The sequence below is a fragment of the Phaenicophaeus curvirostris genome, chromosome 3 (assembly GCF_032191515.1).
Source record: "Phaenicophaeus curvirostris isolate KB17595 chromosome 3, BPBGC_Pcur_1.0, whole genome shotgun sequence".
NCBI lineage: Eukaryota > Metazoa > Chordata > Aves > Cuculiformes > Cuculidae > Phaenicophaeus > Phaenicophaeus curvirostris.
In genome coordinates this window covers 46,491,320-46,507,700 of record NC_091394.1, presented here as the reverse complement: position 1 = coordinate 46,507,700, position 16,381 = coordinate 46,491,320, and the positions used below count along the sequence as shown (strand labels likewise).

At 36.5% G+C, this 16,381-nt stretch overlaps 1 protein-coding gene across 1 annotated transcript in view; it reads right to left on the bottom strand.

Annotated features, from left to right (window-relative positions):
• Positions 1-16,381, bottom strand: part of LAMA1 (laminin subunit alpha 1) — a 103,678-nt gene that overhangs the window by 12,225 nt on the left and 75,072 nt on the right. The window contains exons 37-52 of the mRNA XM_069853887.1: positions 15,731-15,941; positions 15,370-15,486; positions 15,118-15,281; positions 13,167-13,305; positions 12,137-12,230; positions 10,808-10,924; positions 8,717-8,899; positions 8,246-8,400; positions 6,436-6,579; positions 5,507-5,640; positions 5,104-5,254; positions 4,448-4,572; positions 3,352-3,502; positions 2,093-2,237; positions 1,317-1,458; positions 118-232 (exon numbers count right to left, since the gene is read on the bottom strand). Of these exons, the coding sequence (XP_069709988.1) occupies positions 118-232; positions 1,317-1,458; positions 2,093-2,237; positions 3,352-3,502; positions 4,448-4,572; positions 5,104-5,254; positions 5,507-5,640; positions 6,436-6,579; positions 8,246-8,400; positions 8,717-8,899; positions 10,808-10,924; positions 12,137-12,230; positions 13,167-13,305; positions 15,118-15,281; positions 15,370-15,486; positions 15,731-15,941 (2,287 nt within the window). The remainder of the gene's footprint in view (positions 1-117; positions 233-1,316; positions 1,459-2,092; positions 2,238-3,351; positions 3,503-4,447; positions 4,573-5,103; positions 5,255-5,506; positions 5,641-6,435; positions 6,580-8,245; positions 8,401-8,716; positions 8,900-10,807; positions 10,925-12,136; positions 12,231-13,166; positions 13,306-15,117; positions 15,282-15,369; positions 15,487-15,730; positions 15,942-16,381) is intronic.

Sequence of the window (16,381 nt, the reverse complement as noted above, 5' to 3'; positions counted from 1 at the left end):
TTGTCTTATAATTTTTCAATGTAAACCCAACTCAACTCACTATATTTTTTCATAAACATTACTATTCATTGTTCACTAACAATAAAGATGAGGTCATACAATCTAAAAGTCTCCTACCTCCAGGACACAGCCTTTTCTTACTCCGTATGAATTTCTAAGCAAATCAAAGGTTGACCGAGATATTTCCAGATTCTTGATGCATCCCACATACATTCTACTACTAAGACCTTTCCTGAAACACAAAATAAGGCATTTTTTTCAAGGGAGCAGTATTTGGAATCTCCTGGGAGAAAAGATAAAGTTCTTTTGAACAAGAAAAAGAGAGAACTGTTGTAAAGAATGCCACCATCCCAGTTAAGAGAAAACAGGGGTAATCTGGATTTTTATCTTGCAAGCATGTAGTGCTGTGTTGCCAGGCCAGGTCATTTTCCAAATATTTAAGGTAAATCTTCAGCTGAAATGTAATGGCTTTTGTGTGAGAGGGTAACTGAAGCACCTTGCTACCTAACAATTCTTTTTCATTTGTTGAGCCTGAAGGATGCCTAATTTGGTTCCAGGTTTAATTCAGAGATATCTAATGCTGTCTTGCCATATCCCTTACAGGCTGCTATCCCAGCTAAAATTAACAAGTCTGCATCTCTGCAGTAGCTGTGCAGAGACTAGTATTGCCCTGGAATTTATGTTATTGTCAAGAGCATGTAGATAGTTTAAGTTTTGGGGTACTTTTTGCCAAGTTTATCCTTTCAAAGTAAAGCCACTGGAAGAAATGTGACTTTATAAGTCCAGTAGGAACATGCAACACAAAGTATAAAGTAGACATGCAGTAAATGCATATTTGTAATGGTTTTTGTTGATCTGTTTCTCTTCCGTGCCAAGTTTCAGAACTGAATTATGAGAATTCCTTTCTGGAGTAGAAATTTTATCTTGAAGCAAAATTTTTTACATAAATGCCAGCTGGAAAACACAAAGCTCACACAGGCAGAGATTGAAGAAGCATCACTTCAGGCAGCAGTGCTGAATGCTTGCCACAATCTGACACAAAGAGAAGGAAGCTACTGTCATAGAAATTACCCATGGAGGGGAAAAATAGAAGCTTGTCTCTGATCTGAACTGGAGTGTCAGACCTACCAGTGAAAAGTATCATATTAGAGTTTGAAGGCAGAGGACAAATAATTCTGTGGTATACATGGCCATAAGCAAGACTTCAGATTTCACTGATTTTCACTAATTTCAGTGGAGGGAGCAGAGTTTGTTAAAGTTTTTCTGCCTACTTATAAGAGTCTTATAAAAGGGGGAAAAGCATGAGGACACTTTACCTTACAGTCCTTGATCTTGGCAACCCACCAATGAAGATTGGGTCCTTATCAGAGCGGTTCAAGTCTGATGCAACCCCAGGAGATTCTCCTTGCTTGGTTTCTTTATAACTAAGGTTATATGCATCCATGACTGCCAAAATTCCTGCAAAGAAAAGAGAGTGAAGAGCTGGAAGAGGACATGAACACACACTCTTCCATTTTGGCAATCTTTTCTCTAATAAAGGAAAAAGTATTCATTGATCATGCATCAATCATTCATCAAACATGTACAGACTATCTTATTTTTCGAATGAGTAACTTATTGTACTTCCAGCTATTCTGTTAATATCTTTTATTCTTCTCTGCCAAAAGCAAATCTGGGAAAGTCTATAGGAAAATATATACATCAGAATATGTTACAGCTGTTAACATGTGTTATTTGTAATGTATTACTTCCCTGACATAGGCCCCATAATGCTCTTGCACTGTGTACTATTAAAACACAAAACAGAAAACGTAAAACCTGATATACAGACTAGGACAAAAGTCTTCCACTCTTTAAAGACTATTGAAACATTCTTGTCTGGCATCTTCTGCAGTAGCAGCACTATATAAGATGTGCCAAACCAAGCACAAGATTTACATTGCTGTCCTTCTAAAAGCAAAGTAACCTAAATATGGCTGCTAGAGAAACTGCATTGGAAATGACCGGATTTGGTTGCAGTGATGTTCCTGTGGCTACTTTAGATACTTCTGCTTGTAAATGTGCAGACACTTGTATTTTTCCTGTAGCCTACCTTGTTTCTTGTTCCGACTGAATGAAATTTTATACCATGTTCCATTGTTGTAACGATTTTCTGTTGTAAGAGCAAGAGGTCCTGAACCTAAATCAACAGTCAGTCTCACTTTGCCATCAACAAGCTCAAGGGACAAGAAATCTCTCTGGAAGCGGGGAAAAAAAAAGAAAAAAACCAACCAAAATCAACAACAAGCAAACAACAGATCAAATTCCTGGAAATAAAACCTTCCAAAAGGATGCAGATTTGGGCTACTGTGTAAAAAAGTTTAGGTAACTCTCATACCTGGACTATTTGCTAGGCCAAGGCAGCTATCTTTGCCATGTTCAGGATAATTAAATTACATGCACCTTACAAAAATGTCTTTTTGTTTTTGATGTTATTCTTACTTAAATGCATCATCAGTCTTGATTACTCAGCAGAGGAATGTTTAAGTAACAAATGTCACATTTGCTTTTTTTTTTCTTTTTGGATGAAGGTAGAGTAATTTGATTTGACTGTTAGCATAACGATCAAACACTACCATGTTCTTTCTGCAAGAATCAAAGTGCTTCTTTGTATAGTAAAGAGGACCTTCTGAATTGCATTGTAGAAAACTTAAGTTAGATATCATTATGCAAATGAGTGCATAACAAAGCAAATGAATAATGCAGTGACTGAAAAAATCTGTATCTAAACAAAGCTTTGTCCTCCTTCAAGAAAAGAAAACCAACAGCTAAATATACAGCAAACTGCATGACATGCCAGTGAAGGACTGGAGATGGGTCTAGGTTATGTTGCACTTGCAGGGAATTTTATTTCATTTATTTCAGCTTACTGAATTCCCTTCTTATGGATTTATTTCAATATGCTTATTCAATATTGAACTACCCTTCTGCAAGCTCAGTTCCAAAAGGTTTTACCTTCTGCAAAAGTTCTACCAATTGAACAAAACTAGTTTCTTGTCTCTACTGTTTATTTTTTCTTTCCCTTAGTTAAATAATTGTTAATTTTAGTCTAGAAGTAAAACAAGTTCTGGAGAATTATACTTGTTGCTTAATTTTGCCCTTGGTATATGGGAATATTTGCTTTAAAAAGTTATTTCTAAGGTTCCTGTCTTTACTCCTTTGGCTCATATTAATCACAGGTGATAATCCATACAAAGGCAATAACTTGTTTTAATATACATACACTGAAAAATAAGAAAGAGGAAAGCAAGAAACCATCAAGAGATCAAAACATAGCTTTTGACAGCTTAAGAATCTGATCAATTTTCTTACAGTGCCATTTGAAGTAAGATACAGAAGCAGCCCATTAGGTGAAAAGGTACTGAAAACCAATATTATCTGAGTCACTGTTGTGCGAAGTGCCTTCTCCACAACTGAGTATCCACTGCCATCAAAATGGAATGAATTGTCTTCATCCTGTGGGCTACAGGAGTAGAAAACAGAGTGAAAATGTTAACAGAAGATTTGCAGTCACTTTTATATAAAATATAAGAGAAAATAGATCAGTTGGTGCAGCCCCCAGGTAGTATGATTAGAAAATGTGGAAAGAGACTTGAATCCTGATGTTATGAATGACTGACTCCAGCCAAAGGCTACTTTCATTATAGAATCTTATAATGCATGATTCAGCCACAGCGAAGGATTTATACAAGATAAAAAAAATGTTCTTCCTTGATGTATGAAAAAAACTCAATGATTTCTCAGGAAAAAAAATTAGTTGTTACAAGATACACCCTCTAACTTAACACACGTCATCCATTTATCAAAATGTTTTGCCTAATTGCCCTTGCAATAAATGTTCTACGGATGTCTCTCCCTGCAACACAATACTTGTAAAAAATCTCATACAATCAAGCAGCACCCTCTGCTGTTTCTACATGAAACATTCTTCAAAAGGGAATATGGTCAAGCATATTTCCTTTCAATTCCTTAAGGAAAAAAAAACAGTCTGCAATCCTCTTTCACAATGATTATAGGAATGGTAGAAAGCTCAGTGGCTATAGTTTTGCTATGGATTTTTTTCTAGGAGTGGTTTACACTGTTTCTTACCCTACGAAAGAATAAATTTGCCCTGATAGCAATTACTGGAAAGCAAACATTCCAAATTAATTTGGTTCAGTGGCATTTATTTGCAATGCACAAAGCAGACCACAGCATTAGAAAATCTATGAAATAGTGATTAATAAATGATAAAATTCCATAGAAAGAAATTATTTGACATGACTAGCACACTACAGAATTACAGGTTAAGAACACTGAAACACTGCAATTTGTCTGAGTTCATTATTTTTAGCTAGCACATAAATATGTATTACAGATGTAAATTACTCTAAATATGTTACAAAAAAAAGGAAGTGAGACAAAATACCTTCCGAAACAGCCGTTGCACTTGCCCTCTCTTTCTACGTAGTTCCAAAGACCGATAGATTTGCCATTCAGGGATGCCTCTCCTATGCACCCTTTAAAACGGGTCACCTTAACAGCAGGTGACTTCTGTAAGAAAAGAAACACTTCATGAATACAATTAATGTTAACTATTCTGAAAATTATGCAGCCAAATTTTTGCTTGGTTGTTTACCTTTAACTTCAAGTTTGTTAGATATAAATCATAACAAAAGAACAATGTTTATCACAACTATTAGCAATTATCATTTAAAACATTATAGATTCATTTTGCAGCAAGTAAAATAACTATGTCCTTAACCTACTTACACGCTTCATAGCACGAATGACAGTGGCAAACAAAAAGAAACCATGGAAGAAGGAAACAAAAACCGAATTATTTGTGTGATGTCTATGTATCATGCATACACACACACTGTGTCCTACTTAACACTTTATGCAAAGATTTCCAAGGAAAATTGTCTTCAGAATACTAGTACATCCTAACAGGATCTTTGCTTTATGTTCAGAGTACCTGGCATTTCTTGTTGAAGTAATACATTAATGCAATTATTTCTAAGTCAAAAATATAGCTCTAACATGATAAAAACATTTTACAGAATGCTGATCTCAGAATTTAACCTTGATTTGCCCGCCAAGTCCTCCGATAAACATTAGAGTTGATTTGTTAACATCCAGTATGGTGGCTGTCCCTGGAGAGGCTGCAGATTTTGATGAAGGCTTCTGATTGGAGTTCATTTCTTCTATGCTGATTGTACCCGTTTTTCCAAACCTGCCAAGGACAAATAATAATAAATAGTTTTAGAAATCACCAGTCTTAATCAACACGTCTCAATGAATTGGCTCCTGTTTTTAAGGATAAGAAAAATCTTGCCACTGGAAAACTCAGAATATGACTTGTGTTTTTCATGACAAGTTCACTCACTAAGCAGCTGGACAGTTCTACAATACAGCCATCTCATTAAAAAAATAACCAATAATCCATTTTCCTATCCAACGTTTATGCCATTTTCATTGCAATTACCTGGTTGCATGTATTCTGTGCCATTTGTTGTTGTCAATTTGAAAATCAGGGTATTCCACTCTTGTTGATCCAGATCCCAGATCCCAAAGGAGAGCTACCTTACCACGTCGCATCTCCAGTGCAAGGAAGTCTGTCTGAAAAACAGCAGGGCTTATTCTAATAGATGGCATGGCATGTGCAGTTTCTGTTTTGTGAATTTTAACATGCAACATTGAGAAAGTCTGTCCAGACATGTGTCCCTACGTCCCACATTATGGGAGTGGACTATTAGCAAAATTAGGCCTGGTAAGTACTTAGCCATTTTTCCTTTTAATGAAACTAAAAACCCACTCAGTTTACATACAAGTTGGTGTATGTTTTCTTTACAGACATATGAAAATTTCTGATGCACACACACATATAGAAATACACACTTCTGAATATATGTGAAGTGACCTACCGGTTTGTGAAAACGTACTATCACATGATACCATGCTACAAGGATGTAATAGTTGTGCATTCATTACAATTACAGATGGAAAGAAGAGAAGGGCAATGTGACAGTGATACCCCTTTTCAAGTGCACTATGCTCATGAGGGACAAATTCAAGTACTTCCTGTGTGATAGCAGGTAAATAATTTAATATACTCCAGCATGCTATATGAAAGGATCACAGAATGTTACACTCTGTGGTGTTAATGGTGTGAATATAAACGGGGATTTTCATTACATGGCCAAAAGGCAATGCTAACGAATCAGATGCTCTCATTCTCTATCTTTGAGGATGTTTGGAGTCATATAAACCACAAAACTGTTTCCACTCCTAGTGAAAACATTTGCCTGTGAGGGGCCTCACTTGGGTACTTAGTTTGAAGTCAAGTAGGAAAAAACCAAGCTGGATGCAGAACCAAATACCATCAACTTCAGTAAATATATACCAGAAACTTACCTTTCCATTGCTACCCAGGTAGAAAAGGAGGTTATCTGGTTCGGAAGTTTTCACATTGAGTGTTAAGGTGTTGTAATTTGTAGATGAAATTTGGGGTTGGTAGGCACGAGTGCAATCTCTATCTGCTGATACTGCAACTTTAATCTGGGGAGGAAGGAGGAAATGGAATCCAAACAAGTTTAAGTGTACACAGCACATATTTCTGGAATATATACTTTGCTTCTGACCAACAAATGCAAGCCATTTGTTGAGATATTTTCATGTCATCTAAGTATTGCTGCCTGGGTTGGATATCAGCAATCTCCCAGGTATTGCTTAACAGAGAGATTCACAAATGGAAAAGAATTAAATTTGCCCTAACTCATCCATTGAATTAGGAGATTTGAAGCCAGTAAATTAAACTATTCAAATATCACAGAAAATAATAATAAATCTTGGATCAGAAGCCCATATGTCAGTAAAAGCCACTGTAGCAACATCAGAAAATAAAGATATAGAAATTCAAAACCTTTTTTTCAAAAAAAAAGGAAACAATTTCTAGTCCATGTCAAGAGAATTTTTTTAATTTAAAAGGTAGTTGCCATGATTCTGGTTATTTCACACTTTTACAACTTAGTTTACATGATTATTAAAAACCGCATTTCTTAACATGTTGCAAATCAATGTTTATTAAGGTTAAGTAGAGAAATTTGTATTCCTGTTGTCATACCACTAACTCCTTTGACCACTGTCAAGTATACTGGTAGGACATCAATTTAATCTGGATGCAGCCAATCTCCAAAGAGCTTGGCAGTGTCACGACAGAAAACCCATCTTAACAACTTTAAGCAAGCCTTAACTTCATTGACTATGCCTGTAACAACTAGATATATAAAGCACATGTGTGCATAGGCATATGGACGCAGATATATAAAGTTTCTCTCCTCTAGCAGTAGTTTATAAAACAACAGAACAAACTCAAAATTGGAAAAGGGGATCTAGCTAATACTTCTTCTACAAACCTCTGTGATTTATGACACTCCAGAAAATACTACTCCCTCTTTTCTGCAGTGGATTCATTAAACTTCAATAGACTGTGACAGAGAAGCAAGAACCATATAATTAAGGAGATTTGGAGAAAGAACTGAAGGCTTTTTATTTTTTGAAACAAAAGCTTCCTAAACCTTGCAATATCATATCCATATAAAGTCAAAGGCATACCAAGAATTACTGAGTGCAAAGTCATTTTCATATTCCACTCACTCCATAATACAGTTGATTCATTATTGTTACCTTTAAGCAGGGAGCTGAGATTTAAAATTAAGTATACTATTTGTCTTGAAGCGTTCCATTCTGTATGCATGGCAGCTTCTTGCAAAGAAGAACATATGGACATGGCAGGGCATACATGACAAATCTATTGATAGAATCAACACTCTTGATGAAATATTTGAAATGATACTTGATGTAATGTAGAGGCATCCCACATCAATGTTTAAAACAAACTTAGAAATCAACATCTTGTCCTAAAGAGAATGGCAGCACTCACCTTCCCACTTGTGTCTTTCTCACCAAAATATCTCTGTGATTGTTTTCTGACATATTGTATTTCTTTATAAGAAATGAAAGGAAATAGAACTTGAAGCCAAAACTATGAAATGTATCAACCAACCTGCTACTATGCTTTTAGCATCAGTCAGTGCTCTTGGACTTCAGTGAGACCCCTGAACAGTGAAATACTTTGGCACTAAACTTTAGGCTCTTCATCTCAAAGAACCTCCCCACTAAAAGTGAAAGTGAAGCCAGTTCAGTCTGGGATGATGGAACTTACAGATGCTGCCTGCTTGCGGGCCTGGCTGATGAGCTCTTTAATTTCAGACAAGTTTCTATTCAGGTTCTCCTCTAGTATTTTCAAAGGTTTCAGCCTATCCAATAAAAGACTTGCTTGCACTTCAGCTTCTTTAACTTGTTTTTCAGCTGTGATTGCTGCCAAAACATAGATGAAATGTTGAGGCAAGTTAGGACAGAATTGTACAGTTCATTGCAAAAACACTTAGTCAAGGTGGCTTGTTTATTGATCTTTTTTTGCCCAGCAATTTTAAATATCAGTAAGGAACACGCATACTGAAGGGTATCCCATGCAATTCCTCTAGAGGTCTTTTAAAAAGTTAGCACATTATTATTGAATTGGGAAAAAACTTTCAATCCATAAGACTCATATTTAGTGAATATTAAAACTGAATGCTAGCACTGCTTCTGCAGGCAGTGACATTTCTAAAGAGCAATGAAGCAGCAAACTTACCAGCTTTTGATGAATCAGTTATAAGTTCACTAGTTTTCCTTACTGTCTCATTAACTTGGGACAACGTAGAAGAAGCATTCAGCAGCTTTTGACTGAAATCTCCAAAGTGATTTAAACCCACCATGGCACTGCTGTTTGCAGACACAGCCAGCTGTTTCACCTCAAGCATGTATTTTCTTATACCTGAAACACAGTTCCCAAGTTAAAAAAAATTCACAGCTTTCGTGCCTACCCGAGAGTAGTAGATGCCTAGCTTTATAACACTGTTACAAACATAGTCAAAACACTAGATATCCTGTCAGTTAAATTCCTTTCACTGTAATAGTTTTACTTTGTTTGTATTTTTCAGTCCCTGAGGTGATTTCCAAAGATCTACTGTAATCCAACTTTGCTTAACTGTGGAATGCACCATGGCTTACATCGTAAGAACTTTACCTTCTGTAAAACTGGACTGCCAGGAGGTTTGGTGCGATTCCTCTTGCCTAGTTACTAAGTTGGAAAAAGGCCACAGCTATGGCCCTGAACAAAAAGTGTAAATGTTCCCAAGCTGGTGATACAGATATGGATATAGCTAGAGACATAGTTAGGTATGTTCACACACACACATATATGTACATAATGTAAATAATAAAATGTATTACACATATACACAGATAATAGAATTTGAAGACATTTTAACTAAGGCTCATCAGTTGGAATGAAGATTTGATACGTTGATTCCAAGAAAAAAGTTTTATTTTCAATGACCAGCTTTGAATATCACATACAACACAGAACACAGAGATGGGGAATTTGATTCTGCCTATCCCAACCAGATGGTTATACAAATACATCAGATTCATACTGTTTAAGTTCATTGCCTGAGTGTTGCCAGCCATAGGCACTAGTCTAAGACTTATGTTCTGAGCCTTCGGAAAGCTGATGAGGCAGAAAGTCTATTACACTCTTTGCTCGGGCTATGGTCACTTATACAGTGAATGCACCATGCATGATATCAGTCTGCCCCTTACACACCCTGTGCCCGCAATAGTGGGAAGATGCTGCAGCTGGCACAGAAGGCCTGATTTAGATCTGCTAGGATCCTTCTTCACCACTAGTACCCCATACAGACCACAACATCACAATGAATCTCTGCCCAGATAAAGAAAAACAATAAAAACAAAAGAAAAACCCAAAAACCCCAGAAAATTTCAAGAAATGTAACAACATAATTGAAATCAAACAATGTTAAGATGTGAGTTAAGGAGAACTGTCCTATGATTTTAATAATGCCTTAATTTTCAATGTGTAGCTTTATGTAAAATAGCATCCTTCTATTAATATACAGTATAAGTTTATCACTAATATCACAATTTAGAGTTAAGAGTTGTAAAGCTCTTAACTAAGAATAAGCTTTGTATTTAGCTTTCTAATCTGGGCATAGAGTACAACCCAACAATACAGGCAGGAAACATTTATGAGTGTTTTTCTACCTTAAAATAAAAACATTATTAAGGTTAGTAAAGTATTTCAGATCCTCTTATTCACAACTTCAAAGGCATTTTCTCTATTAGTTTCCATGAATTCTGAGTCTTGCCTTTATCCAAAATAATTACTTTTTTTGAAAAAGGGATTTCTTTTGTTTTAGAAAAGCACAGAAAGCATATTTTAATCACTCAAATGAAGTCAGAATTTACAACAAGAAAACATTTAGCTGCAGATGGTAAGACTCACAGCGCAGTATAAACAATCTTAAAACAAGTTATCAAAAGAAAGCAAAACCTCACAGACCGCTTTATAAATTTCTCTCCATGTGGGGTTAAACATTCTAGGACTTCACTGTCTTCTCATCAGTGTAATTACATTGCTTTCAGAGTCCCTCCTGATTTACAGGAGTGTGAAATGGGTACAAGACTGCAGAAACTATGACAACCCAGTTATGTTTCATAGGTTTACCAAAAAAAAAAGGAAAATATTCCTTGTAAAGCAGGAGGCTAAGTGAGTCTCCAGTGTAGTTTATTACTAGGTCTCTGCAATCAAAGAACAGGGTTTTGTAACAATTGTACTAGATGGTTCTGTAATAAGGAAAACGTCAATATAAATTTCACTTACCATTAGGCAATGCTTTTAGTGTCAACAGGGAATCATTAAGCAGGCTGACAATTTTATTAGTACCTTCCTGATTCTTTTCTATCTTTTTGTTCAAGACATTTAATCCAAATAAAAGGCCTGTTGGAAGAAATAACTGTGATTTTTCTACACATAAACATCATACAGACCACATAAAACCTGTGTATAGGGATAACAAGTGTTCACTTATTTAATCAATTAAACTTTTTCTTTACAGAAAGAACATTTTGCAAGTGAGAATGCAAAATAAATGCAGTATGTGCAGATAAAATCCTGTAGGCACTGTTCCATTCAAAGCTGGCCAATTCCATCAAACTGCTTTGATAGAAACATAGTCAAAAAAATGTTATAAATTAAAATGATTCCATGATTGTGAATCCTTATAATTTTTATAATGATATTCAATTTTTGTGATATCTCATAGAAGCCATTCAGAGAAGCATTTTTCTGTGGTCTGTCTGCAGAATCCTCTTACTAAAAATTAAAATACATACAACAGAAGGAACATAAAGGGTATGTATTCTGTCCATCAGAATTATATGCAATATATTCATATTTGTAAAGACATCGATTTTAAAAGCAAAGATGATTTTACAGTTACAGTTTATCTCTGTGAAACATTCGCTTTCTGTCCAATTTTGTCCACAATTTCCCTTAAGGTCAACCTCTGCTCCTACACAAAGTCTGTGTTCAAAATGCTTTTTTGAACTTCCATGGTGCAAACTGCAATGCCTTGCTGATACCTACCTGAGTAGCAAAGAAAACCCAAAAGGATTTTGGAATTTATAGAGGGACTGTGAGCCAAAAAGCACTTTTACACACAGAAAAAGTTCTGCTTGTTTCTGCATTTCAGTTGTGTAAAAGGAACAAGTAAAAATAATTATGTTTTAAATGAATTATCCTACACGCTTCTTTATTCCATGATTTATTAGATAAAATTGGATGAATATCTTTTTTCAGGAATTATGTTTGTTCTTTGTCCATTGCTTAATTCCTGATAATTAATAAACTATTAACATTTGGAAAAATAACCATTTAAGGAAAGCATTGCTTAGAGGTAAATGAGGAGTAATAAAAGCCAATTTTTTACATGTTTACAGAGAAAAATTATATTCTTACCTAAAAAAGTAAAATAATATTTGACTCCAAAACTTTAATTGTGTAAAAATATGTATATAGTCATATCCAGTATTTTACACTGAGTTTATGCTCATTTAAAAAAAAAACATCTCAACCCACATTAAGGAAAAACACAATACAGGACATAGAAAAAAGAAATAGAAGCTGAGATGTGAACCCTCAAGAACTGACCGTCACTTTTTTTCTTCAGATTTTTAGCTTCATTCTGAAATTTGGAGCTAAGCAGTAGAGTTTCTTTTCCAAGAAGACTGAGAGACTCCTCTGGCTGAAAAACAGAGACGTCAATTGCCTCAGACGAAAGACAGAAATTCAGATGAAAACATTTAAGTATCTGCAGATGTCTACTTTAAGTTACTGAACATTCTGGCTAAAAAAACCCAACTTTTAGCCATTTTTCCAAGAGTGTGATATTGAATCTCTTTGTGATTAATAAAAATAGAAGACTGTGAAAAAAACTCTAGGAGCTTCTAGTTTGAATACTGTTGGTGGTTAAGTGTTGCCTTTTGGAGCATCAGTAATTCAAGTTCCAGGCACAAGACAAAATTCCTAGCAGTAAGCATTTTAAAGTGATCTAGCTCAAAATCCCAGTTCTTGAAGTGTTCTTTTAACCCATTTCTACTGAAAAATCCAACCATTCCTATCAACCACTAAACCATGCCCCTCAGCACCTCATACACCCGTCTTCTAAACACCTTCAGGGAAGATGACTCAACCGCCTCTCTGGACAGCCTGTTCCAGTGCCCAATGACCCTTCCCGCGTGAAAATTTTTTTTCTGAACCTCCCCTAGCAGAGCTTGAGGCCATTCCCTCTTGTCCTGTCCCCTGTCACTTGGGAGATGAGACCAGCTCCCTCCTCTCTACAACCTCCTTTCAGGCAGTTGTAGAGAGCAATAAGGTCTCCCCTCAGCCTCTGCTTCTCTAGGCTAAACAACCCCAGTTCATTCAGACGCTCCTCGTAAGACTTGTTCTCCAGCCCCTTCACCAGCTTCGTTGCTCTTCTCTGGACACACTACAGAGCCTCAACATCCTTCTTGTGGTGAGGGGCCCAAAACTGAATTCAAGGAGCGGTCTAACCAGTGCCGAGTACAGAGGAAGAATAACCTCCCCGGACCTGCTGGTCACGCCATGTCTGATACAAGCCAAGACACTCCAAAATGAGAATGGGAAAGACATTAATTAAAACATTAATATTGATACTTACTAAATCCAAGGGGCCATTCACAACTCTAGATGCATCATCTGCCAAACTCTCTGTTCTTTCAATCACGCTTCTAACACTGGAGTGGGTGTAGACAGCAGCAGTTGTGTTCAGAGTCACATTTCTTACTTTAGAGAGGCCACTAAATAGAGAAGTAACAAGTCATTCTCTTTTCATGAGAATATCTTAATCAAGCACTGAAGTCAATGTTTTCAGTCTTTAAAGAATACATGATGGACTCTCAAAAACCAAGAAAACCTTGCCCTATGTTGCTTATGGGGCTTAACATTCATTATTTTGAGCTGAAAAAAAACAGATAAAAGAAGCTTTAAACGTACTTTTTCCTGATTTATTCCTTTTTTGCTTATGATCAGTTTTTTAACTTATAAAAACACTTCATCATGTTTTGCATGAAGAACAAACAGATCATATCACCTAAAAAGAACAGAAAAGCAACAGGTTCCTAGATGGACCTTGAGAGCAAAGCAGAGAAATACAGAATCCGGGGAAATTAAAAGCATCTCAAAGTTACTCTTTATTAAATTTTGTCTTATTGAATTTATCTGGCTGCTGTGAAGTTAGCAGAGTTGCTCAGCGTTACTAAGAGCAAAATTTTCTGTTCTCAAACTCACACATAAATTTTTCAATCTGATATGATTTAACTTTTAACACACGCCCCACCATCTCCCCACACCTCTGATGACTTTAAAAGACAAAACATCAAGAATCCTAGAAGGATTACTGGGATAGAAGTTAGTTCAATTCCACTGAATTAACTGAAATGATTTCTCAACTTTTGGAACTCTAAGAGTGCATTTGAGATTGTAACCCACTCATTTCTGCAAGATGCTTTGAAAAGAACAATAATGGAGGCATAGCAGGAATAGCTTCTTGATGAGATTCAGAGAAATATCACCAAGAAGGATTCATACACAGACCAGAAGCTTTTCAAGTCATATCATGATCCACTCACTGGGCATTTAATAATTCACTAGTTACTGTGTAAGTCAGTCACATGGAACACTAGACAAATCGCCCCTCTCTGCATCATTTAATAAAGTTACTCTATATTAAAAGTAAAAAGCACTTAAAATTAAATGAGGAATAAAATTGATCATAGAACCATAGAATAGCTTGGGTTAGAAAAGATCTTTAACGAACCTCTAAAGTTCTTCTGGAGTGTGCTCACCAGGCATGTGCAAGGGCTCACCAGGACTGCCAAGGGCTCAGGCCCATCCAGCATATATTCATGAAAGCAGGAGTGGGCCATTGATGGCCCATGGCACAGTGCCCCTGTATTCAACACTGAGGCCGAGTGAGGCTGAACCTCAAATACTGTGTTCAGGTTTGGCCCCCACAGTACAAGAAGGATCTTGAGCTGCTGAAACATGTCCAGAGAGGTCAACAAAGCTGGTGAATGGTCTGGAGAACAAGTCTCATGAAGAATGGCTGAGGGAACTCACGTTGTTTATTTTGGAGAATAGGAAGCTGAGGGGAGACACTGTTGCTCTCTACAACTATGTGAAAGGAGGCTGTAGTTTTCTTCTCCCCAATAACAATTAATAGGATGAGAGGAAATAGCCTCAAGTTGTGTCAGGGGAAGTTTAGGCTAGATATTAGGAAATATTACTTCATTGAAATGATTGTCAGTTGCTGGAACAGGCAGCCCTGGGAAGTGGTGGAGCCACCATACCTGGAGGTATTAAAAAAGAACATAGACACGGCACTTCAGGACATGGTTTAGTGGTGGGCATGGTGGTGTTGGGCTGACAGTTGGACTTGATGATCTTAGAGGTCTTTTCCAAACTTAATGATTCTATGATTCTGTGATCTAGTCCAATCCTTCTCCTGTGGGCAGGGAACTCCTTTAGTGGATTAGGCTCCTACTGATTTAAATTAAATCTGACAGACACTACTCAATCTCCCTTGATTTCATAATTGTCAAGTTGCCTACCTCTCTAGTGCATCTGCAAGTCTTTGGAACTGGGAGGCATGGTCCTCAGCTTTGTACACCAAGTCAAGCACTCCTCTCATGGACATCTGCATCACCAGTTCATCCACATGGTGTCGCAGTTTGGCATTCCACAGGACTAACTCATCCTGGTGGACCTCCAGGTTCTGAATAACAAAAATGGATTCCTTTTTATTTTTCAATACAAAATACACTTGATGGTATCAAAGATGATGTTAAAACTTAAGAACTTACAGATGTAGAGTTCTCCACATCTTGGGAAAGAGCAGCAGCAACATTCACTAGGACCTTCCCTTCTTTAATGAGTATGGTTGAGACTTCTTCATCTTCTTTAATATTCAGCTTTTTGTCCTGTAGCAGATATCAAATGTTTTATACTAGCCTGTAAAGTCAGCTAGTGCAGATAAGTTCACATATTACAGAATTAGGTTTTGGTTTTCGAACAAGGGTTTGTTTTCCTTTGTGTTTTTAACTTACCATACATATATTAACAAATTTAAACATGTACTAATTTATTAAAGTCTAAAAAGCAGCTTTTAAACACAATTTCATATTTGATATTTCTCATAAAACAACACTGATTGTCCAGTCTTACATTTAACTCCACCAGGTTGCTAGAGATGAGAGGAAGCAAGCGATTGGTCTCATTGATGTTAGTGAGTGCCTTGTTCACCAGATCCTGTGCATCTTGTAATCTTCTGTTGTGCTTTGATAAGAGGTGGCTTGCATCCTTTTTAAGTTCAACAAGCTCCTGCTGGGGTTTAACGTATTCTTTCTGAACCTGGATCAACAAATTTTCTGCAGCTCTGACAAAGAGAGGAATCAGAAAATAAATAAATAAATGGTGATGGATAAATTCAGGCATGGATTTTTTGAGGAACTGGGGTCAATTGAAATGAATTTAAATGCATCTTCTTACAAAAGTCTGCATTTTTTTCCTGTGGGAGTATACACACATGCTAGTTAGTTGCTGATCTTACCACACAAAAAGATGCCTGGGGAGGAGGGCAGGAATACAGTTCATAAACTTTGTATGTAGTGACTAGAGGGGAAAGGGGTTAGCATAAATCACATTTTCTTGGACTTATTTAAACATCAGTTATGAGGATTGACACTGGAAAGAAACAAGTAACCAGACCTGAAATACATATACCCAAGAGTCCTGAGGACTTGAAGTATCAAATAAAAATATATAGTCTTATTAAAATAAACACTGAAATGTGCAATCTCTACACTTATCTTTTGA